At 49.5% G+C, this 15,338-nt stretch overlaps 1 protein-coding gene across 4 annotated transcripts in view; it reads right to left on the minus strand.

Moving 5' to 3' along the window:
* Positions 1-6,709: 6,709 nt before the first annotated feature.
* SLC13A5 (solute carrier family 13 member 5) overlaps positions 6,710-15,338 on the minus strand; it is a 29,126-nt gene continuing 20,497 nt past the window's right edge. For 3 of the 4 annotated variants that reach the window (XM_016930585.3, XM_016930587.4, XM_016930586.4), the window contains exons 10-13: positions 15,107-15,225; positions 12,838-12,999; positions 9,524-9,661; positions 6,710-8,329 (exon numbers count right to left, since the gene is read on the minus strand). In XM_016930585.3, coding sequence (XP_016786074.2) covers positions 8,198-8,329; positions 9,524-9,661; positions 12,838-12,999; positions 15,107-15,225 — 551 coding nt within the window. In that variant the 3' untranslated portion in view covers positions 6,710-8,197. The remainder of the gene's footprint in view (positions 8,330-9,523; positions 9,662-12,837; positions 13,000-15,106; positions 15,226-15,338) is intronic. The other variant, NM_001280154.1, reaches the window with a different exon arrangement.

Consider the following 15,338-nt stretch of genomic DNA (forward strand, 5'->3'; position numbering starts at 1 on the left):
CACCAGGTCACAGCTACAGCCCCATCTGCAGGGTGCCTTGGGGTGGACCTGGGACTCGTCTGGACCTGGTGGGCATCCTCAGAAGCACTGCAGAAAAGGACAGCCTGGGGAGGAGACGCAATGGCTGACATGAGCCCCCAGAAGCTCAGAAGGGTCATTGTGCCCATTTCACAGGCAAGGAACTACACCCAGCGAGAAGAGCCCGGAGCTCAGCTGTGCCTCCCGGTCTCCCAGACACTCCTGCACTGTGGACGGGGTTGGCCCATGTGGAAGAGTCAGGAAACAGAGGAAGGGAAGGAGAGCCTTTTCCCCCTCTGTCCTCTCAGAGCCTGCCAAGGAACAGTCTCTCCTCCAACATCCTCCTCCACTGGACCATGTAGGGAAAACATCACAGGGTGAGGGGCCATCGGTATGGCCCTTCCTGTTAGGCTGGGGAGCTGGCCAGGTAAGGTAAGGTCACCTCAGCCTGTGTGTCACCAGCCCCCACGGGAGAACTCAAAGATGAGCATCAGCCCTCTTCTTAAAGGAAAGAGCCTAGAGCTGTTCCAAGGAGCCCCTTCCCAGAGCCTGACCCTCTGGGGTTGGCAACAGGAGTGAACAAAACAGACAAAAATCCCTGTCCTCATAGGGCTTACATTCTTACAGAGGTGGGAGAGACAGACCAAATAAAAAGTAAATTGCATAGTATGTCAGAAGATGAAAAGTACAATAGAGAAAAGTCAAGGAGGCTGTAGAGAGAGAGTGTGGAGCAGATGAGGGAGTTGTCATCTGAACTAGGCTGAGAAGGGACCACTGAGCAAAGATTGGAGCAGCGAGGGAGCAGGAGGAGACCCCGCATGCTCCAGACAGCAGGGGCCAGGGTTCTAGGTCAGAGTGAGTCAGTGACTCTCAACTACAGGCAATTTTGCCTTCCAGGGGACATTTGGCAATGTCTACAGACATTTTTCATTGTCACACCTGGAAGGGGAGAGGGTTGCTATTGGCCTCTACTAAATATTAATAGAAGCTAAGATTCTGCTCGGTATCCCACAGTGCACACAACAGCCTCTTACAACAGAGGAGTATTCGGTCCAAAATGTCAATATTGCTGAAGTCAGGAAATCCTGGAGTGAGTGAGGGGAAGAGGAATAGGAGAGATAGCCAGGGAGATAAATGCCAACCCATTTTTTTTTTTTTTTTTTTTTTTTGGAACTGAAGAAGCTGACTTAGAAATTCTTATGGAAAAATATGTGAAAATAGCGAGGCAAAAATAATGAAAAAGAAGAATAAACAAAGTAGCCTCAGCAGATCTTCACATATATTATAAAAATCCCTATGACAGCTGAATGACTAATTTCTTAAATACATAAAGAATTCTTACAAATTAATAAAAAAAAGAACTCTTGGGGCTGGGCGCAGTGGCTCATGCCTGTAATCCCAGCACTTAAACCCAGCATGTAAACCTCGCTTAAACCAGGGAGGTGGAGGTTGCAGTGAGCCGAGATTGCACCACTGCACTCTAGCCTGGGCGACAGAGCGTGAGGCACCGCATCTGGCCAGAAACTATTCTTACATAGGTGCACAAAGATGTATGTACAGATATGCTTATTACAGCATTAGCAATCCACTGGAAACAACCCAACGCCCATCAATAGGGAATTTGATTATTCTGTGACGCATACTTACAATAGAAAACCTTGCAGCTTTTCACACCTGTAATCCCAGCATTTTGGGAGGCCGAGGTGGGAGGATCACGAGGTCAAGAGATCGAGACCATCCTGGCTAACACGGTGAAACCCCGTCTCTACTAAAAAATACAAAAAAATTAGCTGTGCGTGGTGGCGGGCGCCTGTAGTCCCAGCTACTTGGGAGGCTGAGGCAGGAGAATGGCGTGAACCCGGGAGGCAGAGCTTGCAGTGAGCCGAGATCGCGCCACTGCACTCCAGCCTGGGTGACAGAGCGAGACTCCATCTCAAAAAAGAAAACCTTGCAGCTTTTAAAAAGACTGGGGCTCACTCTTAGGTATGCCTCAGGAGAAGTGAAAACATATGCTCACAAAAGAAACTTGTATTATAATGGCTTTATTTATAATAGCCCCAAATTGGAACAGCCCACGTGTCCAATGGGAGACGACACAAACTGTGGCATATTCGTACAAAGGAACACTATTTAGCAACAGTGAAATGAACAGATATACAACAACAGGAATGAATTTCAGAAGTATTTCATTAAACAAAATAAATCAGACCCAAGCGTACTCCTGTATGATTCCATTTCTATGAAGTTCAACGGACACAACTCATCCATGGTGACAGAAATTGGAACGTGGTTGCCGCAGGAAGTGTTACTTGAAAGGGCAGAGAGAACTCTGGGCAGGAGGCTTGTGGAATTTGGATGTGGTTTCTAAGATGTAAGCATTTGTCAAAATCATTGGATGGAACACTGAAGATCCGTGCAGTTTTCTAAATTTAATCTCACCTCTATTTATTTATTGAGAAATGGAGTCTGTGCAGTGGCGCCATCTTGGCTCACTGCAAGCTCCGCCTCCCGGGTTCAAGCCATTCTCCTGCCGCAGCCTCCAGAGTAGCTGGGACTACAGGCCCCCGCCACCAAGCCCGGCTAATTTTTTGTATTTTAGTAGAGTCGGGGTTTCACCATGTTGGCCAAGATGGTCTCAATCTCCTGACCTCGTGATCTGCCCGCCTTGGCCTCCCAAAGTGCTGGGATTACAGGCGTGAGCCACCGCGCTCAGCCTAATCTCACCTCAGTTTAAAACTAACATTAACTGTTGAATAAAAACAATTAGCCAAACTTAGTATGTCCTGAAATAGAATGATCTCCAAATAAATTCTTAATTGGTGGAGGGGGAGGTAGAATCAAGCACAGAAAATGTGTATAGTATGCTCCCATATGTAATACAGTTAATGGATATCTATTACATAATCTTTCTAGATTATATAATATTTCTAGAAGAATGTGTAAGAAACTGTTGACAGCGGTTCCCTTTCGGCAAGGATGGTTTGGGGACTAAAGGTCTGAAGTGAGAGGCAAACATCTCAATACCTTTTGTGCCACTGGAATTTCTTTTACTGTGTTCATATTAATTTTTTACTATAAAAAGTAGTTTAAAAATTTCTTGACCAGATAACAGGGTGTTCTGAGATTGAACTTTAATATTTCTCTGCCTTTGATAGCAGGATGCAGGGACACCACTGCCGGCCATGGGTGGCCTGTGGCTCTGCAGCTGGAAGGGGGCATTTGTACAAGCAGGTCAGGGAAGCTGCTGGAAGATGCTCCTGGGGTAGAGAAGAGAGTACACCTGAGTCCTGGCTCAGGAAGCCAAGTGAGATAAATGGAATCTTGATTGCAGAGATTCAGCCTGAAATGGCAAACTTCCGGTTGAGAAATGTAAAAGCCCATCCCGTGGTATGGAGGATTTATCTTGATAAAACTTGTGTGTGTGTGTGTGTGTGTGTGTGTGAATAGATTTTTAAAAAGGTTTCTGGTAGGTTGGGACACAAACCCTTTTCAGAGGCTGTGTGACTAGGGGGAGAAAGTACCTGGAGGAAGGGATTGTGGGCTAAGAATAGGACAGCCAGCTGTAGTTTGTTTGTTTTCAGACAGAGTCTCACTCTGTCTCCCAGGCTGGGGTGCAGTGGTGTGATCTCGGCTCACTGCAACCTCTGCCTCCCAGGTTCAAGCAATTCTCTGCCTCAGCCTCCTGAGTAGCTGGGATTACAGGCACCCACCCCCGTGCCCGGCTAATATTTTTGTATTTTTAGTAGAGACGGGGTTTCATCATCTTGGCCAGGCTGTTCTTGAACTCCTGACCTCGTGATCCACCTGTCTCAGCCTCCCAAGGTGTTGCAGGCATGAGCCACCTCGCCAGGCCACTAGCTGTAGTTTTTAATCAGACAATACAGCATTTGGACTTTGTTTCCACAGACAAGAACATGCCATTACAGGTCTTACCCAAGAACATCCTGATTTGTTCATCTCAAGGATTGGGCTTTGCGCTAGTGAGCTGGTATCCTGCTTGGAACCCAGAGCAAAGAGTTGTTTTGTTTATGTGCAAGAGATGGTGGGGAGGAGAGAAGACTTCACCTGTCCCAGGTAGATGCTAGATGGGGAGACCCCAGTCCTTCTCCAAGAAAGCTCTCAGCTGATGATGAACAGGGGAGGAGACATGTGTCCTGCCCTCAGGAGCATCTCATTCAGAGGTCAGAGGCTAAGGAGCCCAGGGACTTAATTTTGGAATGCAAAGAATCTTTGTGGAGCCATAAGTCCCTGCCAAAAAAAATTAAGAGGGCAATCCTGGTCAACATTGTGTGTTCAGCTAACCTCAAGCCCAGATGTCTGATCCAAGCACTAACAAGAGAGAACTCAAAGGCCTAGGGTAGACCCTTCTTATAAAATGTCAGAGGCAAGATATAGATCAGGGAAAGGCCTGAGATGGCCTTCAGCGAGCCCCCATAGGGAAGCAGGCAGTGGGACCTTGGAACAGGCTCCAAGATGAGACAGCATGGGAGATTGGGATGGGGGCTCCATCTGGCCCAAGCAGAGGGAGGGTCAGCTGGAGTAAGAGGATCCGTGACTCTGGGGAAAGCCCTTAGAGACCCTCTGGTCCAGCACCTTCATGAAGGAAACTGAGACCCAGAGTGCAGCATGACTGATTTGGTGTCTGATTTCAGGACTGAGCTCTGTGCATGGCTCAGACTCTAGCCTCCCAATCCACGGGACCCCCTGCAGAAGGCCTACCTGTTGGGAATTGGAGGCATTGTTGAAGCTCTTGACCAGAAAACCATGTACTCACTTCCTACCTAGCAACATGCTCCTACTGAATTCTACGGAAAGAGGGCCTCTCAAGACTCATGGAGTGATCATACCAGACACTTATCATCACCTACCCAACAGCTCCTCCCACCGTTTTTTCCTGCCAGAGCCCAGATTTTGTAGTGGGTGGAAATAGCTTAATTTGGGGAAACATAGGCTAATTCCCCAACCCCGAGAGATGAGTCTTAATTGGTCACAGTATTCCAATGGGACTCCAATCCCTCTTTGTGAATCTTGGGTCTAAGGGTAGGCAAGTGACCCACTTGTGGCCCATAAGACATAAAGGGAAGTCTTCATGGGGCTTCTGAGGAAGCTTTTACTTTCCTAGTAAAAGACAAAGATGCAGTTGACACCATCGTGCCCTCACCCCATCCACCTTTCTGCCTTCAAGGAAAGCAGCTGTGTATGTAGCCTGGGGGTCAAGCATGGGGGTAAAAGTGTGAAGGCTTTAAGATGACAGAGTGGACTATGGAGCACAAGTCCTTGGAGGCTGAAATGAGCTGTTGGGCCAATGCCAGCAACCATCTACCTGCAGACTTCCTGAAAAGTAAACATTAAATGACCTTCTGGTTTAAGCCACTGTTTGCTGGGCCTTCTCTTATTTGCCATCAAAAGCAAATAAGAGAGCATGTATGGCCAAGTTAAGTGTTCAGAATCACACATCGAGTTAGTGGCAGTTACCGTTCCAACCCAGATCTTCCAACTCCATGCCCGCTGCTCCTTACACTAACCATGAAGGGCCTTGGCCTCATAGGGCTTGTAGGGAAAGGTAAGTGGCCAAAAGCAAGTCATGCCAAGGGAAGATCTCTGAATACAGGTCCCTCTCTTTTGCCTCCCCTGAGATAGGCTCAGGACAGTGATCAATGAGACAGGGTGGTCCTTGCCCTAAGCAGCAAAGGGTTTGGTTGGGGAGGCCATACACGTTAGTGCAACTCCAGCCAACTCCTAGGGTTGTTTAGGATTGGCCTCTGGTCAGCCTCTTCAGGTGGGAGCTTGGCACTCTGGAAGCCCTCCACCCAGCTTTTTGTCAGCCCTCAACCACATGGTGTCTGGAAGAGTCCTCCACCCACCCACCAGTTCCTCCCCCATTACCCCTGGCCATTCTACTCATCCTTCAGTGCCCACCTTGGATGACCTTCATTGACCTTGCCTACTACCAACAGCTTGCACCTAATTGACTGCACTGACCAATCATTTATTTATCCATCATACTAACTGTATAGCCTGCTCTGGGTCAGCCATAATGCTGACACTAGACTTGGTGGGCAGTCAGAGCCCTCAGTCTGGTGGGGCAGGCCAGTCAACAGCAGCGGCACGGAGGGCAATGATAGAGGGCTGGGGAGGAAGGAAGCCAGCAGTTGTACCTTGGTGGGGGGAGGTGGCAGCCTTTTCCCTACTTCCCTCCCCAACCAAACGCTTTGCTTCTTAGGGCAAGGACCACCCTGTCTCATTGATCACTTGTCCTGTGCCTATCTCAGGGGAGGCAACAGACAGGGACTCGTGTTTGGAGATCTTCCCTTGGCATGGACTTGCTCTTGGCCACTCACCTTTCCCTACAAGCCCCATAAGGCCAAAGCCCTTCATGGTTAGCAGAAGGAGCACGGGGTATGGGGTTGGAAGCTCTTGGTTGGAACTGTAACTGCTAGTAACTTGATGTGTGACTTTGGACACTTCCCTTGGCCTCTCTGAGCCTATTTTTTGAAAGAGAAAGGAGGATAATAATACCTTGCTATCTCACAGGGTTGCTGCAAAGATCGAATGAGATAACTAGTGGATTCAACAGGGACAGGAAGGCCTGGCACCCAGCAGGTGGGCAGGGCGTAACCGTTCATTCATCCACCTCCCTGGGCTCCCCACACTGCAGAAAACCAGAGACAAGTCAGCAGCACAGTGGAGCTTTCCGTGGGAGACAGAGCATTTAATGAGAGCAAGAGCTGGACAGTGTGGTCAGGAATCGTCCCACCCAAGGAACCAGACACATACTCGGTCCTTGATGGGGTTTCCTGAGGCTCTCATACTTTCTCCTGCCCTGGAAAATGCCATCCAGGAGCTCATCTCTTTGCTACTGCCTCTCTTCCAGAGCAGCACAAGAAGGAAATAAAATGGACTTGCGGGGGAAAGAAGATGCTTGTCTCTCATGTCTGTCTCTTACAGGGGGGTTCTGAAGATTCCCACAGCCTCTCTGGAGTTGTTGCCCCACTTTGGGGTCTTTGTCCAAGGAACTTCAAGTAGATTGGCCCACGGGCAGGGGTTGTTTGCTGAGAGATCACCAAGCACTGCTCATTCTCAACGATCCTCTGTTGTCACCAGCCATGGCTGTGAAGGCCAGTCAACAAAGGGAAGATTTTCCCCAGAGGAGCTCAAACGCTGGCATGAAAGACTCTGAAGTGGCATAGCCAGTGGAAATTAACAGCTGTGTCCACTCTGGGCCTCAGGTGAGGGAGGACCTAGATAGCCCACTGTGGCCCCCAGAGCGCCATCACTGCCCATACTTGGAGTGTGATCCTAGCTATTTGGGGATGGCAGGGGAAGCATCTCCCAGAAAAGATGACCTGCCTGGGAGAAAAGGGGGACCCCAGAGGGTGCCAGCCAGGGCGTCTCGGCAAATGTTGACCCAGACAACAGGGGACCAAGGAGTTGAAGGAGGCTCACTGGAGAGGTGGGACAGGGGGCCAGTCAATTAAAACAGAACCAAGTGATGAAGGGAGTAGGTCGGCCTGTGGTGCACTGTGGGTGGGAAGCCAGGTGTCGTCCTGAAGTTGGCAACTCAGATTCCTCATCCTTTGGTGGTGGCCACACGAGGAGTTCCCAGAGGCTTCAGGAGGCTCTGATTCCCACTCTCACTCCAGCAGTGGGAGGTTGCTCAAGACCAGGCATTCCGTCCCTGGCTGGGGTGTCCCTTCCAGAGTGACAGAGATGATCTGAGGCTGCTCAAGGTGAGCTGGAAGGGACATGGGCACTGGTAGGTGGTTGTCTTAGCTCTCAACCAGGGGATTTGATTCCCATTTAAACTACCTAGGACGAAGCGAGTGAAAACCAGAGCCCCGTGTGGGGGATGCTTGAGGCAGAGCGGGTACAGCAGCCTGCATCCTGATCCCTCGGCTACCTGGCTTCCCTCACAGAGATAATGGCAAGGCTTGGGAAAGATGGGTCCAGCAGCCCACTGAGGGGTTCCCTTCATTTCTGAGCCTGCCCTCCAGCTGCCCATGACCATCTCTGCATCCAGGCCTGGAGGAAGAGGTGGCCCATTGGCTGGGTTTTGGTGGTGTGTGGACATCGTTGGGTCATTTTGGGGTGTGAACCCCAAAACTCTGTACAAGGTGTGCCAGAAGGTTCGGTAGTCCTGAGGAGGGCAAGGGCTGTGTGTGTGGTCTTGTGGCTCTTCCTAAGTCTCAATATGTGTCACATTAGCCCAGTCAGGGAAATGATCCAAGTCAAATATGGCCCGTCCCCAGGTGTTGACAGCCAAAAACACACAGAAGACTCCAATTATGTTCATTATGACTCCTGTTTTCACCTGGAAAAGAGACAGTGTCAGAGTTAGCACCCTGAGGCCTGCTGGGGACTAGCGCTCTCAGAGAGGAGGACAAAGGGTCGGCTCACTGGGCCTCGATGTCCCTGTGCCATGCTCCGTCCCTGGCTGGGGTGTCCCGACCCCCAGGACAGTGCGACTTCATGTCCCCCAGGTATCCTCAGTGCTCAAGGCATCCCTGGGAAGTAGGCAGAACGGATGGGTTCTCTATGCCCGTGCGCATTTGGAAAAGGACCTCAGAGAAGTGACAGGAGGCAACAGCTTAGGCCATTCAGGGAAACGGTCACAGAGCCCAGTGTGTGAGTCCAGGTTCATTGCTCATCCCAGTGCCTTAACCATCCTACAAGGACGTGCCAGCTTCCCTGTGGACCTCCTCAGGCTCTTTCTGATGCCTGCTCTGCAAGCTTCCCTCATGGTCACTAACCATCGCTTCACTACCCTGTTGTACATATTTTACTGGGGATTGGAGTCAAGTTTGCAGTCCATGGTTTCTGGGACCCACCCTTTTTTTGAAAATGCTCCATGGAGTCCCCGAGATACCCAGCAGAGGCTCTGAGATAACGAACACCCGATTGGTCCCAGGTACATTTCTGGCCTCCTGGGCTCACACACTTGCCCCTTTCCCAGCCCAGAGCTGCAAAGCTGCCCTTCTCCCAGCAAAGGTGACAGAGCCAATGAAGAGTTCTTCCTCTGACTACATTTGTTTCCAAGGCATCATCTACTCCCAGGCAGTGCTCTCTCTCTCCCTCTCCCTGCTTCTACCTCTTCAGGCACCCCTACGAATCTCTGTGACTGTCATTAGCATCCCCCTGCTGCCTAAGCCTGCCCTGCCTATCTTCATGGTTCTTGCTAATTTGTCAAGTTCATCCTTGGCCACGTGAGTCCCTCAGCCCCACCTTCACCCCTTCCAAGGACTCCCCTGGTGCCTGCACAGGCTTCTCCAGGTGGGAGAGTCTATAACCCACCTCAGAGAAAGAACAGTGTGTGAGGCTTGAGATCATCTCAAAAAAAAGAAGAAAAGCTGCATTATAAATGTCAACAATGGCTACAGGTCTGGATGTTCCGTGGTATTCCCAAGTCACATGACATCGTTTTGAAACTCTGTCATTCATAAATGGGGCATCCCTTATGACAACAGCATTATAGTCCGACGGGAGTAAATAAAAACAGCTGTGTTACCATGTCAGCAACCTTGAGGTGCCCGTAGGTGAACACGATGGCATTCGGAGGGGTGGCCACAGGCAACATGAAGGCAAAGGAGGCACTCAGGGTACAGGGCAGCATGATGTACAGCGGATTGAGGCCGATGGAGCGAGACTGCGGAAAAACAGCACTGCAACATCACCGTACAGAACACAGAAGCTCTTGGGGACGTGATTCTGAAAAGGATTCTCTGAATGTGCTGGGTACGTTTGAACCTCTGTGCCTCTGTCTTGGTTCCTCTCCCTTTTGCCACGTCTCTGGCAGATAATTCCACCTACGGAACACTGAAGGCTGAGCACAGAGGCCACCTGCCCTAGAAGGCCTTACCCCCTCAATTCATTCGACATGTATTTCTTGGGCACCTACTATGTGCCAGAGACCATGCTGAGTACTTAGACTGTGCTCAACCTTACAGTGCCGCGTGCACATGTCTGTGTGTCCTGCCACAGACTGAGAGAGCCTAGAGGCCAGGGACCACATCTCTCCCGCATATAAATCTGTGGATGTGTGTGTTTTTATACATGCGTGGGGTCATTTTGCACATGGAATTTGGTAGCCACCTTTTAAATTCTACACTTTAAAATTTAGCCACATCCAACAGCACCTATCAGAGAGTAGGCACTCATTAAATATTTGCTGAGTGTATGAATGAATGATGTAATTCCTAAAATCTATCAAATCAATCATGTATCATGCACATGAGGGCAGACACATGCAAACATGTTTGTTGCAACCATGTAACAGCAAAACACAGGAAGCCAACTCAATGGTCACTAATAGCAGAATGGTTAAATAAAATATGATATATACAAATAATGGAATAGTATGCAGCTGTAAAGAATTGGATTTTTTTTTCTTTTTGTGCTAATCAGGAAAGACCTCCAAGATAACCAAGGCTTCATGGTTAGATTTTTTAAAAATTAAGATGAATGGCCAGGCGCAGTGGCTCACGCCCGTAATCCCAGCACTTTGGGAGGCCAAGGCAGGCGGATCACCTGAGGTCAGGAGTTTGAGACCAGCCTGACCAATTTGGTGAAACGCTGTCTCTACTAAAAATACAAAAAATTAGCCAGGCAAGGTGGCAGGCACCTGTAATCCCAGCTACTTGGGAGGCTGAGGCAGGAGAATCTCTTGAACCCGGGAGGTGGAGGTTGCAGTGAGCCAAGATCACACCATTGCACTCCAGCCTGGGTGACAAGAGTTAAACTCTGTCTCAAAAAAAAAAAAATTAAGATGTGTAATGACTATAGAATGATACCCTTTATTTAAAGAGAGAGAGAGAGAGAGTGTGTGTGTGTGTGTGTGTGTGTGTGTAAAATATCCAGAAAAATATTTGAGAAATTAACAGAGGTCATCTGTAGGGAGGAGGCTAGAGGATTAAGGTCTGTATACATCTTTGCATTATTAGACATTTTTAGCCATATACCATCTGCAATTAAAAAAAACTATACTATGAGCATGTTCCCATTTTATTACTCTTTGAAACTGTGATTTTTAATGGCCTGATAATGTCATATTATATGAATATATGATAATTTATTTCAGCAAACCCCCTGTTACTATGGATATATTTGTATAATAATTCTGTCATACATCATCATCACATATGTTGGTAGGCATCTCTGCTTATTTTCCTAAGATATATTCCCAGACATGAAATTGCTGAGTCAAGGGGTCTGAGCAGGTTTAATGTTACGGTTCCTGTTGGTAAACAGCCCTCTGAAAGGACTGCGCAAGTCCCACGCCCCCTGGGAATCACTGAGGGGTCCCACGCAGGGGCCCAGCTCTTCCCTGGCGCCTCTCCCCCACCATCCTCATTTTCCTAGCTGTGGGTACCTCATGGTGTCTGCACCTCACACTGCTCTGCAGCCCAGCTCAATGACCATCACCTTTTCCTTTCTCATAGGTGGGCGTGAGACAGGAGTGTGATGGGCCTTAGAGGTAGCTGGGGGAGTTTTTACTTGAGGTTCCTGGTTCTAGAAAAGCCTGTTTTCAAAGAGCCCGTTAGGGCCTGCATTTGCCTGGTTGGAACCCTCAGTGCTCCCAGTTAGGGCTGGAGATGACAAAGCCACGGCCTGTGCTAGGAGAGAGGAAGCATCACCACCACGTGCCAAGCATCAAAAGGTGCTCCTTCTACTGGGCGTCTGTTTGGACAGTCTGCTTAGGCGAAGAGGAGACAGGCCACTTTGCTATTTTGAACACTTTCATCTCCTTGCTATTTTTAACACTTTCATCTTCACTTGGAGGAGAAAAAAACCACTTAGGTTTGCTTTTTATACATGCAGACGCCCAGGCAGCCGAATGGAAATTCACCACCTTCGATCCTGTGTTCAGGCCCTCTGTAAATCTGTCTCCCAATTCCAGAATAATGACAGCCTCTCCCATGCTCATTTTGCAGTCTACAGAGGCTTTTCATAGCCCTCATCTTACTTGGCCATCAGCACAGCTCTCGGAAGAAAGAACTGAAGGGCCATGTTCAGAGATCCCACATCTTGAACTCGGGTCTTCTGACTACGAGACCAGGGATCTTTCCATACTACCCTGAAGCTGGTATGTCTTGCAATGGATGACAGAAGGAAATGCAAAAAAAAACAAACAAAAAAACACCCATAGCCACTGATTTTCCTATAAGCTCTGCTTTCTTCTCAGTCCCAACTCAAAAACATGCTAGTCCACAGAACAGAATGCCTTAGCCTGGCACTCAGCAGCTTTTCCCACAACCGACAGCTACCTCTCTCAACTCCCCGGGATCCCTTATCCCTGTGCTCACCAAGCAAGGCTTCCAGGAGTCCTCAGTCATGTGCACCATTGCCTTTCCTTGCGCTGCTCCATCTTCCCAGAATTCTCTCTCCCTTCCTACCTACTCCCAAGTCCCCACTCCTCCAAGGCCTCTTCCTGGGGTTTCCAGCCAGTGGTGCTCCCGGTCTGCAGTCCTCCTGCACACCTGTGCTACATGCTCAGAGACCACGGCACTGGCCTGCTCCTCCTTAGCCCAAGTCCTGTCTCCCCAGCTTGAGAAATAATCCAGTTAGATTTATAAAATAAACTTGAGCACTTGGTCCATGGTTGGTGCTTTAGTCAGCAGGAGGGATACAAAGAGGAGTGGCAAAGCAGCGGAGGCCTCAGGGGCAGAGGCATCCAGGGTCCACAAATCCACGTCACAGTCAGACCTGGGTCTCCAAAGCCTGGTCTGAGTCTGGCCTGGATATTGCTGCCTCGTCAGGGACCCACAATATGGCCATGTGTTCCTGTGAAATGGAAGGGCTCCTCCCCACTGTCAGGTTACTTACCATGGAGGCAAAGATGGGCAGGAACAAGGTGGTGGTGGCCACGTTGCTTGTGCACTCAGTGAACACGGCAATGAGCAAGGACAAGATCAAGGTGATGGCTGCCGGGGGCACTGCGTGCAAGGGCTCCATCTGCTTCCCCATCCACACGGACAGCCCCGAGGCCTGGGAAGCACCAGGAGGGCAGTCATCTCAGCGCTCCCAGCTTGCAGTTCCTTCAGGGCCAGAGCAAGCTTGGCCCATCCTCCCCTCCCGACCCTCTCTCTCTACACCTCATAGGTGACCTCATCCATTCCCACCATTTTCATCCCCGTCCTCACTCTGCTGTCTCCTAAATCTGTATTTCCAGCCAGCTGGCCTACTATGTGGATTTACATACCCATACACCTTCTGGAAATGTCCACCCAGATGTCCCAAGAGCACAACAGACTCAACATGCTCCACCCTGCATTCATCCTCCATAGCCCAGAATCTGCTTCTCTCTCTGGGCCTCCCAGTTTGGTGAATGGACACACCATCCACCAGCCATCCAGCCCAGTAGGCTGGGAGTCATGCTGCCGGTCTCTGTTCCCCTCCTTCCTTATACCCAGTCAGTCACCAAGTCACCCAAATGTCTCACATCCATCTCCTCCTCTTCAGTGCTCCACAGTTTTGGAAGCTCAGGAGAATGATTTCAACCAGACATTGAGGGTTTAGATTTAGGGCTTTGGGCTGAGAAGAGATTGTCCAGGGAGAGAATGAAGTGTAAAAAGAGGAGAGGCCAAGGACAGAGCCTGGGCAGACACTCCTGTTTCAGGGAGAACAGAGAAGTCAGCAACGAAGGCTGAGCAGGAATAGTCTGAGTCCGAAGTAAAGCCGGAGACTGTGCTGAGCTGGGGGCCAGAGGAGGAGAGAATGTCTACAGAGTCCAAAGTTCTGAGCCTGAGTGAGATGGAAGGCTGCAGACTCTCAGCTAGTTCTCCTTCAAGCCCTACCCAGCCCAGGCCCCTACTCCAGACATCAGAGTGATTTCCTCATGTGCAGATCTGACCAACTCACCCCCTGGCCTCAGTCCTTCAGTGGCTGTCTACTGCCTTCACGATCAAGTCCACACCCCTCTATCTTGCGGCCCTCAGAGAAGTGGCTTCTGGTAGCCTCACCAGCCTCATCTTCTACTTCTCCTCAGCTAAATACCTCACATTTTTCCCTTGCTCGTGTGCTACTTCCTGAAATGCCCTTTCATATATGTGCCCCTCCCTAGTCTGTGAAGTCTGCCACGAACAGGGACCGTATCTCAATCTCCTCTGTAATCTCTGTGCCTGGCCTAACACTAGGGACATAATAGGAATGTTGGATGGATGGATGGATAGATGGATGGATGGATGGATGGATGGATGGATGGATGGATGGATGGATAGATGGGTGGATGGATGGATGGTTGAATGGATGGATGGATAGATAGATGGGTGGATGGATGGACAGATGGATGGATGGATGGATGGATGGATGGATGGATGGATGGACGGACGGACAGACGGACGGATGGATGGATGAAGACATGAATAGATGCATGGATGATGGATGAAGAGGTGACTAGATGGATGGATTTGTTCACCTCCGCAAAAACTTAGCACCCACTAGGCACCAGGCTGTGTCCTAGATATTGAAGAAACAGCAATAACAAGACCAAGTCTGTCTATTACACTCCGGGATACTTGGGTGGGTAGATGGTTGGTTGGAGGACAGCAGCAACAAGCTAGCTCATCCCTCCCTCTGGCTCATTTCTTCCCCAGGAGGGAAAGAAGGAGGTAAAGAAAGTTATATTTTTGTGTGTTTTCCAACATGTTCCTCACCTCCTACGCTGCTACATACTTAGCTAAAGAAAAATTTTGAAGTAGCTACCATGTTAAGTAGCCAGTAGAAGGACCAAAGGTAGTAGTAAACAATATTGACAAGGACTGGAAAGAAAGATTTCCCTCAGACAAATCAAAGCAGAGATTATTGTGATCAAGCCCCAGAGGGTGCCTGACAGTGTCCTCTGCCTCTCTTGGCTAACCACGGTCACTCATTCACTCATTCCTGCAATCGCTCAAAGGTTACTTTCTGTCTTCCAGGCCCTGTGTGTGGTGTAGAGTTCCTAGATGACAAGACAGAGTCCATGTCCTCAAGGAATGTGCGGTTATACGAAGGATGCAGGCACAGAAACACACAAGCCCAGGGATGGAAGGGTGGAGAAATGCCACCCTCTTGACGAAGAAGAGGGCTCTGGGCAGCCTGTGGCTGGAGAAGTTACCTCAGATCCTTTAGCCAGAGCAAATCCGCCCCCTAGTAGCAGCACAATGCCCCAGGGCACTTTCTCCTGGGTTACCTTCCAATCCAGCAGGGGAGGGGGATAAAATGGAGTTTTCCTTTCTGGGAAGAAAAAGAAAAACACACACACACACACACACACACACACCAGAGCAGCATTAGAAGACAAAAGAAATCTAATCAAGGGGGAATAAAGCTAATAAGGACAATGAGGT

The sequence above is a fragment of the Pan troglodytes genome, chromosome 19 (genome assembly GCF_028858775.2).
Source record: "Pan troglodytes isolate AG18354 chromosome 19, NHGRI_mPanTro3-v2.0_pri, whole genome shotgun sequence".
In the NCBI taxonomy this organism is placed as follows: Eukaryota; Metazoa; Chordata; class Mammalia; order Primates; family Hominidae; genus Pan; species Pan troglodytes.